Genomic DNA, 17,904 nt, shown 5'->3' with positions numbered 1-17,904 from the left:
AGTTTTAACATAATTTCTTCTAATGGAACATGGTATAGTGGGTACTCTTGGATCTCCAAGTTTCTTTGGTATTCCACCTTTAAAAGTATAATTAGCAAGCATGGTGGAAATTTCAGCTTCTGGTATCTTTCTTTTATTTGTAACAATATCGTTCATATACTTAGCATAAGGTTTCATTTTTAGCATATCAATTAATCACATACGCAAAAAGATAGGTCTAATCATTTCAGTAGAGTGCTCAAAATCCTCATCATCCTTTTTCTTGGTTGATTGGGAGGAAAAGGCTTGGGTTTCTGAACCCAAGGCTCTCTTTCCTTACCGTGTTTCCTAGCAACAAAGTCTTTCTTATCATAACGTTGATTCTTTGATTGTGGGTTATCAAGATCAACAGCAGGTTCAATTTCTATATCATTATCATTACTAGGTTGAGCATCATCATGAACATTACCATTAACATTATTACTAGTTTCAGGTTCATTACCAGATTGTGTTTCAGCATCAGAGATAGAAATATCATTTGGATTCTCAGGTGTTTCAGCAATAGGTTCACTAGAAGCATGCAAAGTCCTATCATTTTTCTTTTTCTTCGTTTTAGAAGTACTAGGTTCATCTATATTATTTCTCTGAGAATCTTGCTCAATTCTCTTAGGGTGGCCTTCGGGATACAAAGGTTCCTGAGTCATCCTACCAGTGCTAGTAGCCACTCTAACAGCATTATCATTATTCTTATTATTCAATTCATTGAGGAAATCATTTTGAGCTTTAAGTACTTGTTCTACTTGAGTGGTAACCATAGAAGCATGTTTACTAATAAGTTTAAGTTCACCTTTAACATTAGCCATATAATCACCCAAGTGTTCAAGCATATTTGAATTGTATTTCAATTGTCTACCAAAATAAGCATTAAAATCTTCTTTCTTAGCCATAAATTTATCAAACTCATCTAAGCACGGGCTAGCAAATTTAGTAAATGGGATTTCAGTTTTATCATATCTATAGAGAGAATTTACCTTTACTACCTGTGTCGGGTTATCAAGACCATGTATTTCTTTAATAGGAGATGGATTAAGGTCATATGTTTCTTCAACAGGCGGTAAATTAAGACCGTGTATTTCTTCAATAGGAGGTACATTCTTAACATCTTCAACTTTAATACATTTTTATTTCATAGATTTCTTTGCCTCTTGCATATCTTCAGGACTGAGAAATAGAACACATCTCTTCTTCGGAGTTGATTTAGGATAGGCTCAGGAAGTGTCCAATTATTTTCATTTGTCAACATATTATTCAATAGAATTTCAGCTTCATCCGGTGTTCTTTCCCTGAAAACAGAACCAACACAACTATCCAGGTAATCTCTGGAAGCATCAGTTAGTCCATTATAAAAGATATCAAGTATTTCATTTTTCTTAAGAGGAGGATCAGGCAAATCATTAAGTAACTTGAGAAGCCTCCCCCAAGCTTGTGGGAGAATATCTTCTTCAATTTGCACAAAATTATATATATCCCTCAATGCAGCTTGTTTCTTATGAGCAGGGAAATATTTAGCAGAGACTTAATAAATCATATCCTAGGGACTATGCACACAACCAGGATCAAGAGAATTAAACCATATCTTAGCATCACCCTTTAATGAGAACGGAAATATTTTAAGGATATAAAAGTAGCGAGTTCTCTCATCATTAGTGAACAGGGTGGCTATATCATTTAATTTAGTGAGATGTGCCACAACAGTTTTAGATTCATAGCCATGAAAAGGATCAGATTCAACCAAAGTAATTATATCAGGATCAACAGGGAATTCATAATCCTTATCAGTAACACAGCTAGGTGAAGTAGCTAAAGCAGGGCCAGGTTTCATTCTAGCATTAAGAGATTGCTGCTTCCATTTAGCTAATAACCTCTTAAGTTCGTATCTATCTTTGCAAGCTAAAATAGCTAAAGCAGCTTCTTTTTCAAAAACATAACCCTCAGGAATAACAGGTGATTCATATTTATTAGGGGAAGAGTCTTCATCATCACTTTCATCCTTATTATCAGATTCAATATTTTCATTCTCTCTAACCCTAGCAAGTTGTTCATCAAGAAATTCACCAAGTGGCACAGTAGTATCAAGCATAGAAGTAGTTTCATCATAAGTATCATGCATAGCAGAAGTGGCATCATCAATAACATGCGACATATCAGAATGAATAGCAGAAGCAGGTTTAGGTGTCGCAAGCTTACTGAAAACAGAAGGTGAATCAAGTGCAGAGCTAGATGGCAGTTCCTTACCTCCCCTCGTAGTTGAGGGATAAATCTTGGTTTTTGGATCTCTCAAGTTCTTCATAATGATAAGCAGATATAAATCCCAAGTGACTCAATGAATAGAGCTATGCTCCCCGGCAACGGCGCCAGAAAATAGTCTTGATAACCCACAAGTATAGAGGATCGCAACCATTTTCGAGGGTAGAGTATTCAACCCAAATTTATTGATTCAACACAAGGGGAGCCAAAGAATATTCTCAAGTATTAGCAGCTGAGTTTTCAATTCAACCACACCTGAAACTTAATATCTGTAGCAAAGTATTTAGTAGCAAAGTAATATGATAGTAGTGGTAATGGTAGCAAAAGGTAACAGTAGCAAAAGTAATGTTTTCGGTATTTTGTAATGATGATAGCAATAGCAACGGAAAAGTAAATAAGCGAAGAACAATATATGGAAAGCTCGTAGGCAATGGATCAGTGATGTAGAATTATGCCGGATGCGGTTCATCATGTAACAATCATAACATAGGGTGACACACTCCAATTCATCAATGTAATGTAGGCATGTATTCCGAATATAGTCATACGTGCTTATGGAAAAAACTTGCATGGCATCTTTTGTCCTACCCTCCCGTGGCAGCGGGGTCCTAGTGGAAATTAAGGGATATTAAGGCCTCCTTTTAATAGAGTACTGGAACAAAGCATTAGCACATAGTGAATACATGAACTCCTCAAACTACGGTCATCACCGGTAAGTATCCCGATTATTGTCACTTCGGGGTTAACGGATCATAACACATAATGGGTGACTATAGACTTGCAACATAGGATCAAGAACTCTCATATATTGATGAAAACATAATAGGTTCAGATCTGAAATCATAGCACTCGGGCCCTAGTGACAAGCATAAGCATAGCAAAGTCATAGCAACATCAATCTCAGAACATAGTGGATACTAGGGATCAAACCCTAACAAAACTAACTCGATTACATGATAGATCTAATCCAACCCATCACCGTCCAGCAAGCCTACGATGGAATTACTCACGTACGGCGGTGAGCATCATGAAATTGGTGATGGAGGATGGTTGATGATGATGATGGCGACGGATTCTCCTCTCTGGAGCCCCGAACGGACTCCAGATCAGCCCTCCCGAGAGGTTTTAGGGCTTGGCGGCGGCTCCGTATCGTAAAACGCGATGAATCCTTCTCTCTGATTTTTTTCTCCCCAAAACCAAATATATAAAGTTGGAGTTGAGGTCGGAGGAGCTCCAGGGGGCCCATGAGGTAGGGGGCGCGCTCCCCACCTTCGTGGAGAGGTGGTGGGCCCCCTGGTCTTCATCTTTTGCAAGGATTCTTTATTATTTCTGAATAGATGTTTTGTGAAGTTTCAGGTCATTCCGGGAACTTTTGTTTCTGCACATAAATAACACCATAGCAATTCTGCTGAAAACATCGTCAGTCCGGGTTAGTTCCATTCAAATCATACAAGTTAGAGTCCAAAACAAGGGCAAAAGTGTTTGGAAAAGTAGATACGACGGAGACGTATCATCATATCAATCACATCATTCTCCTAATGATGTGAACCCGTTAATCAAATGACAACTCATGTCTATGGCTAGGAAACTCAACCATCTTTGATCAACGAGCTAGTCAAGTAGAGGCATACTAGTGACACTATGTTTGTATATGTATTCACACATGTAATATGTTTTCGGTTAATACAATTGTAGCATGAATAATAAACATTTATCATGATATGAGGAAATAAATAATATCTTTATTATTGCCTATAGCTAGGGCATATTTCCTTCAGTCTCCCACTTGCACTAGAGTCAATAATCTAAATTACACAGTAATGATTCTAACACCCATGGAGTCTTGGTGCTGATCATGTTTTGTTCGTGGAAAAGGCTTAGTCAACGGGTCTGCAACATTCAGATCCGTATGTATCTTGCAAATCTCTGTGTCTCCCATCTGGACTTGATCCCGGATGAAATTGAAGCGTCTCTTGATGTGCTTGGTTCTCTTGTGAAATCTGGATTCCTTTGCGAAGGCAATTACACCAGTATTGGGTGTTGAAGGTCCAACCATTTCATCCAAGGGGATGAGGAGGAGGTGAGTGCCTTGGCTGGAAATTTCATGAGCAGACCATTATTCTGGAGATGCAAGTTTTTGAGCCCTAACCCACCAAATTTTTTTGGAGTGCAAACATTTTTCCATGCAACAAGGCATTGAGCGCCTAAAACTGAATCTTCTCCTGCCCAGAAGAAGGCTCTACGGATGGAGTTGATGTTTTTTAAGAGTTTTTTGGGGAGGCGAAAGACCGACATGAAATAGGTAAGGATGGACTCAAGGACTGCGGAGATTAGAATGAGGCGGTCACCTTTGTCGAGTAACCTAGCACGCCAGCCAGACAGCAGTTTGCGGGAGCGCTCTAGGATGGGGTCGAAAGCATTGGAGGGAGGTTTCGTAGGGGAGAGAGGGAGCCCGAGGTGGGTTTGGGGAAAGGAGGCGCAAGAGCAACCCATGGCAAGGGCGGCGTCGTTAGCAGCATCGTCGTCCAAGTTTAGGGTGGCAATCGTCGTTTTGGAGAAATATATGTTTTGGCAGCTTAAACTGAACCAACGGGACGATCTTATATGTAGAAACAGAGGATACTATATCTATATACGTATAAGTGTATACTGAGTATTTGTGAATGATCGGACAGACAGCGAATATGCGTGTATGGCATGATTCCCGTCGGTCGGCCGCACGTCGGCCGTTGCTCATGGATCACATCATACCCACACAAAGCTATTTCTGCTTCGTCTACATACCCCGACCATATGTACGCGCTCGTGTGCATCAAATTGCACCTCGCATCCGTAGAAGAATCGAAGAACGTTCGTAGGAGTAGTTAGGTTCATGCATGCGTGCACGTAACGGAAAATCGAGGGTTCGCCGTCACGAATATACTCAAGATTCCGGCCGAAACTTGATAGCAACCTTTTTTCTTTTCTTTTTTTGCGGATGAGCAACCCATTTGATATGCGTGTATCTGCGTAGAGAGCACATACGTATCTTAATGGCTAAGCTTGGGCCTACACGTACACACTCCTACTAGCTAGTACTAGAAGTATGACTACTGTATATCTTATAGATGCATGTATGGTCTCCTCCTACGCAGAGTATCCACTGTCCAACATCATGTACGGTCTCGCCCAGAGTGAATAAACACGGCGGGGTCATGCCCGGTGCGCTCTCGCCATCGAGACGTAACGTCCGTATCAGGCAGTGCACTGCTCGCGGCAATGCACCGGTCGCCTCTATTTATAGCCTCCCACGCCCCATCCTTTTCTACATCCCAGGCTCAAAAATCACCAAAGTACACACACCACACTAATCAAGTACACATCCAGATCCAGGCCATCAGGTTACCCAGAGAAAGATCACCATATCCAACCTGGGGGTTTTCGCAACGGGGTGGTGAAGCTGGTGGAGAACCACCCGGCGTCGGCGGTGGGACCTCCCGACAGCGGGCCGGTCTGGTGCAAGGCGCTGCTGCACACGCCCACGGGGGAGGTGGTCGCCTCCTATGCCTCGCTGGAGCGCAAGCTCGTCGCGCTCGGCTGGGAGCGCTACTATGCTGGTGGGGGTGGCGCCGCCGGCGACTGCATGCTCAGGTTCCACAAGCGCTCGTCCGTCGACCTCTCGAAGGGCACTTGGCCGATCTTTATTAAAAGGAAAGAAGAAGTACAGCGCGGTTAGCAGTCTAGGCGAACTAGAACTGGAAACCAGAGTCTGACGAACCCCACAATACAATGATTACAACATGGTACAAATGCCAATGACTCGCTAGGGACCAAGGTCCGCTATGCAGCCTGCTGAGCGCCATAGTGCTATGTCTTCCCGTATCAAGTCCAGTACTCTATCAGTACTGCTCGCCACTTGATCAAAAACTCTGGAGTTCCTCTCTTTCCACAGCCTCCAGTGCAACAGAATTGTAATAGTGTCGAAGTTTCTGCGCATTGGCTTGGGAATGCCTGTTCTCGCACGCAGCCACCAGTCCTCCGTGCAGCCGTCAGAGTCATCCGGTATAGCAAAATGTGCCCCAATCGAAGACCTGAACAGACACCAGAGGTGCTGGGTGAAACGGCAGTGAACGAATAGGTGTGTACAGTCCTCCGGCGCTGACAGGCAGAGGGGGCAAGATGTGTTTGCAAGCCAGCCTCTTCGTTCCAGATTATCAGCCGTCAGGCACTTGCCATGGACGACCAACCACATAAAGAATTTGCACCGTGGTGGTGCTTTGGATCTCCAGATTGGCTTGTTGCAAGCAAAACGAATATTGGGCATGAACATCATCTTGTACGCACTGCCGACCGAGAACTCTTGCCCCTTAGTAAGCTTCCAGCGAGCCTGATCCCTCACACCTGGCGTTAGACTTGTAGCGGAGGTTAGATCCCAAATTGATAGATACTGCGCTAGGGCTTGCACCGAGATTCCGCCCGAGATATCCCTGATCCAAGATCGATTATGAAGAGCCTCCCGGACTGAGCAGCCTGAGTCTTTGACAAAAGAGAACAACGCTGGAGCTGTTGCTGCAATAGAACTACCTCCCGAGAGCCAGTTATCGGTCCAGAACCTTGCAGACGCCCCATCACCGAGTAAGATCGCAGAGGCCGCATTGAACATTGCTGAAACTGCCTTCTCCGTGGTGTGAGGCAGAGAATGCCACGGCCTGGGATGTTCGTCCCATTTCATCCATGGCCACCTGCATCGCAGAGCCCAACCGAACCACCTGAGATTAAGTACCCCTAGCCCCCCACAGTCCTTGGGTCTACACACCTGAGCCCACGGCAGCAAGCAGTGTCCTCCACTTATAGCCTCCTCTCCCTTCCAAATGAAACCACGACATCTCCTATTGATTATTTTGATGGCCCAGACTGGGAGAGGCAGAACTGTCATGAAATGGATCGGGAGAGCCATTAACACCGAAGTAACCAGTGTAAGTCTACCCGCAGCTGACAGTAACTTTGGCTTCCAGCCCTTCATCTTGCTGGAAAACTTGTCCACAAGTGGCATGATGTCCTGTTTCCTCAACCTGAATACAGAGAGCGGCAGCCCGAGGTATGTGATTGGGAAAGTTTTTCGTTGACACTGGAAGAATTCTGCCACCATGGAGCTCACTTCCTCCTCACATCGAATGCAGGTAGTCGAGCTCTTCTGTAGGTTGATATGCAACCCTGAGGCTTTGCCAAAAAGTTGAAGAATTTCCGAAATCACCCGCAGATCCGTGATTTGTGGCTTGAAGAAGATGACTGCATCGTCAGCAAAAATGGATGCCCTTGGGATGCCACTGTCCAGCCCCAAGTCAGAAAGCAATCTCTTCTGGACTGCCCATTGAAGCATGCTGTGAAGAGCATCCATGGCCAGGATAAACAGCGCTGGAGACAGCGAATCACCCTGACGAACACCATGACCCAGGGTGAAAGGATTGCTGAGTTCCCCATTGATAATAACGGAAGAGGATGAGGAGCTCAACAGGCCACAGATCCATGAGCACCACATGTCCCCAAAACCCCTGGCTTTGAGGGTCTCCAGCAAAAAACCCCAGGACAGAGTATCAAAGGCTTTGGAAATATCAATCTTCATGAGGACCGCCTGTTGCTTCTTCGTGTGAAGGGCCCTTGCCGTGTTCCGCACGAATTTAAAATTCTCATGTATACTCCGTTTGCAGACAAAAGCACTTTGTGCTTGGGATATTAAGGAAGGCAGTAGGGGGCCAGCCTGGTAACCAAAGCCTTGGCAAAGATTTTCGCAGTTCCATGTATCAAGTTGATCGGCCTGAAGTCGCCAAGCTGCATTGGGTCCTCATTCTTGGGAAGCAAGGTAATTATGGAAGAGTTAAGTGCCCCGAACGAGTAAAACCGGCCTTCGTGGAGAGCTTGCATCAGTAGCATGAAGTCTTTTGCAAGAATCTGCCAATAGCTTTGAAAAAACAGGCCGAAGAACCCATCTGGTCCCGGAGCACGGTCGGCTGGCATGTCCTGGATAACCTTCTTGATCTCCTCTTCAGTGAACGGTACCTCCAACCCATGCGCCCACTCCGGAGATAACTCGCGCAAGTTCATCTCATCCCATCGGAGTGAGCAACCTGGCGAGGAGGAGCAGCCCATTCTGGACCTGAAGAACTCCAGCGCCAGGCTCAACTTCTCCTCTATGCAGGTGACAGTGTGCTCCCCATCTTTCAGAAACGGGATAAGACGCCTCCTCTGCTGCCCATTGGCCTTCATGTGAAAATATTTGGAATTAGCATCCCCCTCCTTTAAGTCTCTGACTCGAGCACGTTGGCATAATCTGACCCATTCCAGAGATGCTATAGCAAGACACTTCCCTTTCAAGAACCCCTTTAGTCTTCTTTCCTACGCCGACAGGGCCCTCGCCTCTTGTGCCGTGTCGAGGCGCAGAATCACCTCATTGGCAATCTGAAACAGGATCGCTATCTCGCTCTGCTTCTTCTGGCCCCAACTACAAAGTGCTTTGGCTGTCCTCTGCAGCTTGATACCAAAAATCTTAGCGGGATCCGAACTGGCCACTTCTCCCTCCCACGCCTGCCTCACCGTGTCATGAAATCCAGGAAGCTTGCACCAAAAGTTCTCAAAACGGAACCGGTGTGCTCTTGGCCGGCCCTCCGCACAAGTTAGCAGAAGCGGGCAGTGGTCAGACACATTAGAGCTCAATGGCAGGAGATCACTGATTGGGTAGACCTCCTCCCATGCGTTGTTGAAGAGCACCCGATCGAGCCTAGCCATGACCGAGTGCTCTTGCTCGTTGCTCCACGTGTATTTCCTACCCACCAGCGGCATATCATGCAGGCCCAAACTGTTAATAGTATGCCTAAACTTATTAATGATCCGACGGCTCCCTCTTCCTGTGCTGCGTTCCTCCACATTTCTGACAAGGTTGAAGTCCCCGTTGACTATCCAGGGGAGATGAATTTATTGCCCAATAAGCTCAATTTCCTGCAGGAACCTCACCTTGTCCTCCAAAGCTTGCGGCCCATACACAGAGGTGCACACCCATTCCCTGCCATTCTCAAGAGAAGTGATGTTGCTTGTGATTGAGAATTCTCCTTTGTTTATCACCGAAACCCACAGCAAATCCGATTTCCATGCCACAAGAATGCCCCCTGGTGCCCATGGCTGGCAAATACTCAAAGCCATCGAAGCCCGGCCCCAAGGTCTGGCCAACACCACCGACACGTCCACCACTTCCAATTTAGATTCTTGCAAACAAACAAGCGAAACATTGCAGGATTGCAGGAACATCCTAATGGACGCTCGCCGTGCGGGATTATTAAGTCCCCTCACATTCCATACCAAGATGCCTACAGACATGATGCAAGTAGTAGAGACCCAAAAACAGCAACAACAACCCCCCCCCACTAGGCGCCACACGGCTCGACAGACTCCGGTATCGCGAGACCCGCAAACCCCTCCATTGCAGGCTCGTCAAAGTCAGCCCATTCGGGATCGAAGAGAGCCGTTACAGCTCTGATGTGCTGGGGGGCTAGTGGCTTGTCGAACAGCTTCAGATATGCCTCGAGTGCGTCCTGTGACAGATGCTCTTCCGGCTTGATCACACCCATGCGGCGGAGCAGCACCGTTTGAGCACGTTGTACCGGACCGATGTTCTTGCCATCATTTATCTTGCTGATTCTGCACTCCTGCGTGGCGTGAACCCTGGAGGCAGCGTCTTCCTGCGTCTTGCCGGGGCAGAGGTCGCTGGTCGAGGACCCAGGATGGAAGGGGCCGCAGTGAAGGCCAGACCCTCCCTCAAGGAATCAACAGCCGACTTGGGCCCGAAAGACAAACATCCGAGTGAAGAGGGAGCCATTAGAGGCAGCAGCTGATGTGGCTTCAGTGGCACCGCCGTGGGCATACGCGCCGGGCTGCCGTCGTCTTCTTCATCTCCAGCATGCACTTCCTCCCCAGCATGCGCGGGGGGGGGGGGGTACCAGAATCAGGGGCAAGAGCTGCCCGCTCCCGTCATCCTCTCTGGCGGCCTGGGACTCTGGCATGGCCACCACCTGAATCACCGGCGGGCTACCGGCCACGCACGTCAAAGGGCTGAAAGAGAGCAGACGGGGTGATGGAGCACACCGCGCCCCGATCGGTCCCTGCTCCGGCGTGCATAAAAGTGCCACGGCACCCACGACAGTAGAGCCAGCGGATCGTGAGCGATGTGGCGTCAGGGAGCGCCAGGAGGAGCCAGCGCCCCGAAAGAGTCTAAGCTGCCTGGCGAGAGGAGAGTCACACCGGGCCGCCGAACCCACCACTGTGGATGCCTGCGAGGACTGGGGTCCTGGAGATGCGGTGGTCACCATGGGCGTGTCCACCAGCGCTGCCGAGCCCACCGATGTAGACGCCACCGATCCCCCGACAGCCATCTCCACGGTCGTCGGAGAGGGAGCGGCCGCAGGGGAAGGCCTTGAGGAGTTGAGATATGGGTGAGGAATGCCCCCAGCCGGGGCAAGAAGCCCGTGAACCCGGTGGCCACCCCACTCTCCGGCCATCCCCAAGCCACCTGGGCCTCCAAAGGGGTGACCACCGGAGCGTGGAGTGTAACCCCGGCCTGTAATGTCGATCCTGCCCCTGATGTAGTCCTGGGAGTAGTCGTGCTACCAGGTGAGGTCTTCATCTTCGTCTGGCTCGAAATTGGGGTTGAACTGCATATACGGAACAGTGTGGTCCACCACATCCAACACATGAATGGTCAGAGGGTGAACCAGCGTACGCCGCTCCACCGGAGGCGCCGGAGGTGGCGGTGCCACAGGCCACTCCAGATCCACTGTGTTCGGCAGGCCATCAGGCTCCGGGATCTCGAGCTCGTAGATCTTGGGAATGCCCGAAGGGTTCTTCATCCAGGCAATGACATCCAACTGCCACCGATCCTCTTGTGGCAGAATTTCCACTAGCTGGCCCTGCAGATTGTTGATGAGCTGGCCGACAGGCTCCCGCTCCTAGGCGCTCGCCGGTAAGCCCTCGATGCCAATCTTGCAGAAGAAGTCGAGTTTGCCGCCGACCGCCTGCGTGCACCTGTGCCAGCGCTGGAAGGCAATAGGCGCCGGCGCAACGGATCTTGCCGCTGCTCTTGAAAACCCTATCGTAGTCGTCGGAGGACACAAAGTGCAGGAAGAAATCCATAGGATGGGTCACCTCCACCCGCACATGGCTACGCTCCACCCCGCAGATCTGGCCGAGCGCCAGGACCAGAGCCTCCGGCGAGACCGCCGGCCTCCTGCCCTGCACCGAGGCGAGCAGGGCCCTGTTGCGAAAGTCTGCTTCGAGCGCCTCCATGCCGGCCGTGCGGGAGATAATGCCTCCCCCCCACTCCGGCCTCAGATCTGGGTCACCATGGGTGTACAGCTCCCAGAAAGCGGTGGCGCGACAGAGGGGGATACTGAGCCATGTCTCCCAGGGGAGGAGGTTGGTGGGAGGCAGAGCTTTCTAGAGAGGGAAGACGGGTGGATGCAGCCCAAGGTTGGGCGCGGCGAGGCGGAGGAGCAGCGCGAGCCTGAGCTTGGCGTGGGGAGCAGTCACGAGCAAGATGTCCCGTGAACCAGGGGAATCCGAGGCTTGGGGGCGGGTTCTTGACTGACGGCAACCGCATCAACATAACGGCGTGGACGATGGCAGCTGCGCACTTCGATCCAACCGTCGTTGGTGGGCTCCAGATCTGCGAAAGCCGGGCATGAACGGCCTGGGAGAGGCTCCTCCAACGAAGCAGAAGAGACAGGTGCCGCGTGGCAAGGAACGCTATCTGGCCAGCGGGGCTCGGAGCGAGACCCCGACGGGTGTGGCTGTGGGTGGGCAACGTCACGGCCGCGGGGAGGGTGGGCGGCGGTGGCAGGAGGAGCGTGGGAGCGAGACGGCCGTTGCGAAGCCATCTTCCCTCCTTCCTCCGTCGACCTCATCTTCCTCCCCAAGGACTTCGGCCAGTTCAGCTTCGTCCACATGTACGACGTCGTCATAAAGAACCGCGACGCCTTCCGCGTCATCGATGTCTAGGCATGCTGGCTGGCTGATCGTCCGGCCATTCGATAGAAGCAAGCACAGCTAGCTCGTGCACGCCAGCCGCCGCCACCGTCGCATCCTTATTGATCTCCGCTGGTTAACTTTTCCACCTTGTGTATGTGTGTACGTGTCCCTCCACGTATATGGGTGTGTATGTATATGTACATGGTGTATTAACATATATGTAGATATACATGTTGCGTGTGTATTGTGGTTAATTATTATTTTGTCTACTAGTATTATGCTATCGATGTGCCATGTGCGGGGCCTTGTGTATCACTTGCCACTTGCTCGTCTACTTTTGATCAAGCTTGTTTGGTATAGTAATGATTTGGAGAGTCCATTAGAAAATTACTCACTCCAAACTAACATGTGGTTGAAATTGAATGGTTAGCAGGGTAGTTATACATATTGTTGTGTCTCAAAAGGCGGCATATTATTTAGTAGAAGGTGATGTTTTCGCTGATAGCGAGACGTCTATTCTCGCTTTGTCAATCTTAAAGCACCACGACTTTGGTGGACTGGTGGTGTATCTGCTATGTTGTGTTGTATTCGGTGTTTCTAATAGAATGTTTGTTTTGTGAATGCTCGTGCAGCTTCTGACCCGATTACATATATTTAAACTTGTATCGGATAACGCCATTTTGCAAAATTGAATTTTGGATGAAACAAAATGAAAGGTTGACAGGTGCTAGGTTCCTAGGACTGTGCTTCAAAACAATGGTCTGGTGCAACTTTTTGCAGGTTTGAAGAAACCCAAATGCAATCTCTCCACTTGGAGTGATTTTGTTAGTACAATATGGACACACACGCGGTGTCATACCAACACACTCACACAATCACACATCGTCCTACTGTAGGCACTTGTTATCAACTGGAATGGCATTTCCCATTGATAAAGGAATAATACATACATATTGGTGGGACGCACAAAGACACTGAAACTATGATCTTACAGGTGGTGGGCTAAGGATTGATCCACCTCCATAGATCATTTAACATGTGTTTGGTCATTATGGGCATTCCGCATTTCCACACTTTATTGAGAAATTCTTCTGATCTCATATTCCATAGGTTTCAACAAACAGTGACATTTACTTTTGATTTTTTTCTACTTGTAAACCGTTAAGGAATCACACCGTTTCATCCCAAATGAGCACATCATATTAGCATGAGTCACTGTTAAGATCTCGTATAATGAACATACAACACTAATGCGATGATATCCTCCACCGATGTCCTTCGTTGGAGATGACCACAAGAATCGTCACCAAAGGCGATGGTGACATCAGTGGAGAAAATAGATCTATTAGCGGCGCAAGAGAGAATCGCCGGATATGTTTTCATTAAAATATATCAAAGTATACTGTCATATACACTCTCAACATCTGTTTCAGCATGAATACTATAATACATTAAAAATTTCATGTGCATTTCCAACTCCTTATTTATAAACCATGACTTTTACTTTCAGTATGTTTTCTCTTTGTAAACCGCCACAGTGTCAGACCATTTTGGCACAAATGAACACATCTTATTATTGGCTATTTTGTGTCACTGCCAACAACCTGTATGATGACAGATTTCCTCCGCCGATATCCTTCGTTAGACAACCGCAAGAATCATCACCAAAGGCGATGGCGGCATCAATGAAGAAAAAGGATTTTATTAGTGGCGCAAGAAAGAGGCACCGGATATGGTGATGCCCCTGCAAATCAAGGACTGATGAGGTTTCGCTAAAACCTAACACGTATTATTGGAGACATCTACGGAAATCATCATGAAAACTTTCACAAAATGATGTTGTTGCCTTTGACTCCTATCGTTCTCTGCCCCGCAACCCCCACTTGCGTTCCTTCTTCTTTTCTCCCCTTGAAATCAGGTAGATACATTTCAGCCATCGACATGAGGATTCCTGCATACCTTCAGGCTCTAGTTTCCCTTGAGAGTAGTGGATAATTGCTTGGTTCTCTATGCCGACGGAGTACGAATGGTGTGGCTGCAATGTGTTTATTCCTTATTAAGGGAGAGAGAGGGGGGGGGAGGGGGGAGAGGGCATGCAAACGCAAGTAGGTGTACGTTGTATTTTCACAGCCTAGCCTACAACATTTGGAAATTTTAAGTGCCAACTATGGGTGCAGGTGGGTCGTCCCTCGGGTGTGCAGGCGGCCAGGGGCAGCGGTCGTTGCTGCGTGGGCGGTGGCTCCACACTGGCCAACCGCTGATTCTTGGTATTGCTCTGCCCTTCGCCCGATCTACTCCAATCCGCGCCGGCTCCGGCTCCCGATAGTTGTGGTCGTCCTCCCGGTATGTTGTCTCCATGGATCTGGTCGGAGGGTGTGGATCTGTAGGAAACTTCTGGCCGACGCGGCGGCCACATCAAAGTCTGACACCTTTGGGTGTCGATCCCCTCCTTGCAGGCTCCGATGAGGATCCTCCTATTGGGGAACGTAGTAATTTCAAAAAAATTCCTACGCACACCCAAGATCATGGTGATGCATAGGAACGAGAGGGGATAGTGTCATCTACGAACTCTCGTAGACCATAAGAAGAAGCATTGTGACCACGCGGTTGATGTAGACAACGCGGTTGATGTAGTCGTACGTCTTCACAATCGACCGATCCTCAGTACCGAACGTACGGCACCTCCATGTTCAGCACACGTTCAGCTTGGTGACGTCTCGCGAACTCACGATCCAGTAGAGCCTTCGGGAAGGCTTCGTCAGCACGACAGTGTGGTGACGGTGTTGATGAGCTACCGACGCAGGGCTTTGCCTAAGCACCGCTACGATATGACCGAGGTGGGTTATGATGGAGGGAGGCACCGCACACGGCTAAGAGATCAATGATTAATTGTTGTGTCTTCAAGGGGTGCCCCACTCCCCATATATAAAGGAGTGGAGGAGTTGGCGCGCCCCATGAGGAGTCCTACTCCCACCGGGAGTAGGACTCCCCCTTTCCAAGTAGGTGTAGGAGAAGGGAAGGAAGGGAGAGAAGGAGAGAAGGAAAGGGGGGGGGGGGTGCCACCCCCTCCTTGTATAATTCAGACTAGAGGGGGAGGGGGCGCGCGGCTACCCTGGCCGCCCCTCCTCTTCTCCCACTAGGGCCCATTAGGCCCAATATACTCCCCGGGGGGTTGCGGTAACCCCCCGGTACTCCGGTATATGCCCGAAACCTCCCGAAACACTTCCGGTGTTCGAACATAGTCGTCCAATATATCGATCTTTACGTCTCGGCCATTTCGAGACTCCTCGTCATGTCCATGATCATATCCGGGACTCCAAACTACCTTCGGTACATCAAAACACAAAAACTCATAATATAGATTGTCATAGAACTTTAAGTGTGTGGACCCTACGGGTTCGAGAACTATGTAGACATGACCGAGACGCGTCTCTGGTCAATAACCAATAGCGGAACCTGGATGCTCATATTGGTTCCTACATATTCTACGAAGATCTTTATCAGTCAAACCACATAACATATGTTGTTCCCTTTGTCATCGGTATTTTACTTGCCCGAGATTCGATCGTCGGTATCTCAATACCTAGTTCAATCTCATTACCGGCAAGTCTCTTTACTCGTTCCATAATGCATCATCCCGTAACTAACTCATTAGTCACATTGCTTGGAAGACTTATAGTGATGTGCATTACCGAGAGGGCCCAGAGATACCTCTCCGACAATCGGAGTGAAAAATCCTATTCTCGATCTATGCCAACTCAACGAACACCATCAGAGACACCTGTAAAGCACCTTTATAAACACCCAGTTACATTGTGAAGTTTGGTAGCACACAAAGTGTTCTTCCGATAATCGGGAGTTCCATAATCTCATAGTCATTTGAACATGTATAAGTCATGAAGAAAGCAATAGCAGTAAACTAAACGATCAAGTGCTAAGCTAACGGAATGGGTAATGTGATAACCCACAAGTATAGGGGATCACAACAGTTTTCGAGGGTAGAGTATTCAACCCAAATTTATTGATTTGACACAAGGGGAGCCAAAGAATATTCTCAAGTATTAGCAGCTGAGTTGTCAATTCAACCACACCTGGAAACTTAATATCTGTAGCAAAGTATTTAGTAGCAAAGTAATATGATAGTAGTGGTAACGGTAGCAAAAGGTAACAGTAGCAAAAGTAATGTTTTTGGTATTTTGTAATGATGATAGCAACAACAATGGAAAAGTAAATAAGCGAAGAACAATATATGGAAAGCTCGTAGGCAATGGACCAGTGATGGAGAATTATGCCGGATGTGGTTCATCATGTAACAATCATAACATAGGGTGACACACTCCAATTCATCAATGTAATGTACGCATGTATTCCGAATATAGTCATACGTGCTTATGGAAAAGAACTTGCATGACATCTTTTGTCCTACCCTCCCGTGGCAGCGGGGTCCTAATGGAAACTAAGGGATATTAAGGCCTCCTGTTAATAGAGTACCGGAACAAAGCATTAGCACATAGTGAATACATGAACTCCTCAAACTACGGTCATCACCAGTAAGTATCCCGATTATTGTCACTTCAGGGTTAACGGATAATAACACATAATAGGTGACTATAGACTTGCAAGATAGGATCAAGAACTCTCATATATTGATGAAAACATAATAGGTTCAGATTTGAAATCATGGCACTCGGGCCCTAGTGACAAGCATTAAGCATAGCAAAGTCATAGCAACACCAATCTCAGAACATAGTGGATACTAGGGATCAAACCCTAACAAAACTAACTCGATTACATGATAGATCTCATCCAACCCATCACCGTCCAGCAAGCCTACGATGGAATTACTCACGTACGGCGCTGAGCATCATGAAATTGGTGATGGAGGATGGTTGATGATGATGATTGATAACCCACAAGTATAGGGGATCGCAACAGTTTTCGATAAGTAAGAGTGTCGAACCCAACGAGGAGCTAAAGGCAGAACAAATATTCCCTCAAGTTTTAACGACCACCGATACAACTCTGCGCACGCTTGATGTTCGCTTTACCTAGAACAAGTATGAAACTAGAAGTACTTTGTAGGTGTTGTTGGATAGGTTTGCAAGATAATAAAGATTACGTAAATAAAAAGTAGGGGCTGCTGTAAGTAAAGAAGCAATGAAGTAAATATGGCGAGTGTGGAAAAGTGGTGGTAGGAGTTGCGAAATTGTCCCTAAGCAATTGACTACTTCACTAGACTGATAGCAAGTATTATGTGGGAGAGGCCACTGCTAGCATGTCATCCCTGACTTGGAATTCTATGCACTTATGATTGGAACTATTAGCAAGCGTCCTCAACTACTAATGTTCATTAAGGTAAAACCCAACCATAGCATTAAGATATATTGGCCCCCCTTCAATCCCGTATGCATCAATTTCTATGCTAGGTTGAAGCTTCTGTCACTCTTGCCCTCCAATACATAGTCCTATGAACATACAACTAACCCTATGGTGTGATCCACCGGAAGAGAAGGGGAGAGGGGGGCCCTTCGTCTTCTTCTTCCTTGACCTCCTCCCTAGATGGGAGAAGGGTTTCCCCTCTGGTCCTTGGCCTCCATGGCATGGGAGGGGCGAGAGCCCCTCCGAGAT

The 17,904-nt window shown here is 47.7% G+C and overlaps 1 protein-coding gene across 1 annotated transcript; it reads left to right on the top strand.

Moving 5' to 3' along the window:
* Positions 1–4,594: 4,594 nt before the first annotated feature.
* LOC123057154 (flowering-promoting factor 1-like protein 2) lies at positions 4,595–12,306 on the top strand. The gene is made up of 3 exons (XM_044480267.1): positions 4,595–4,743; positions 5,653–5,928; positions 12,195–12,306. The coding sequence occupies exons 1-3, from the start codon at positions 4,595–4,597 to the stop codon at positions 12,304–12,306; spliced, it is 537 nt and encodes a 178-aa protein (XP_044336202.1).
* The last annotated feature ends 5,598 nt before the right edge of the window (positions 12,307–17,904 follow it).

Source organism: Triticum aestivum, chromosome 3A (genome assembly GCF_018294505.1).
Source record: "Triticum aestivum cultivar Chinese Spring chromosome 3A, IWGSC CS RefSeq v2.1, whole genome shotgun sequence".
Lineage (NCBI taxonomy): Eukaryota > Viridiplantae > Streptophyta > Magnoliopsida > Poales > Poaceae > Triticum > Triticum aestivum.
Note: the sequence above shows the minus strand (reverse complement) of the source record. Positions and strands in the feature narration are given on the sequence as shown.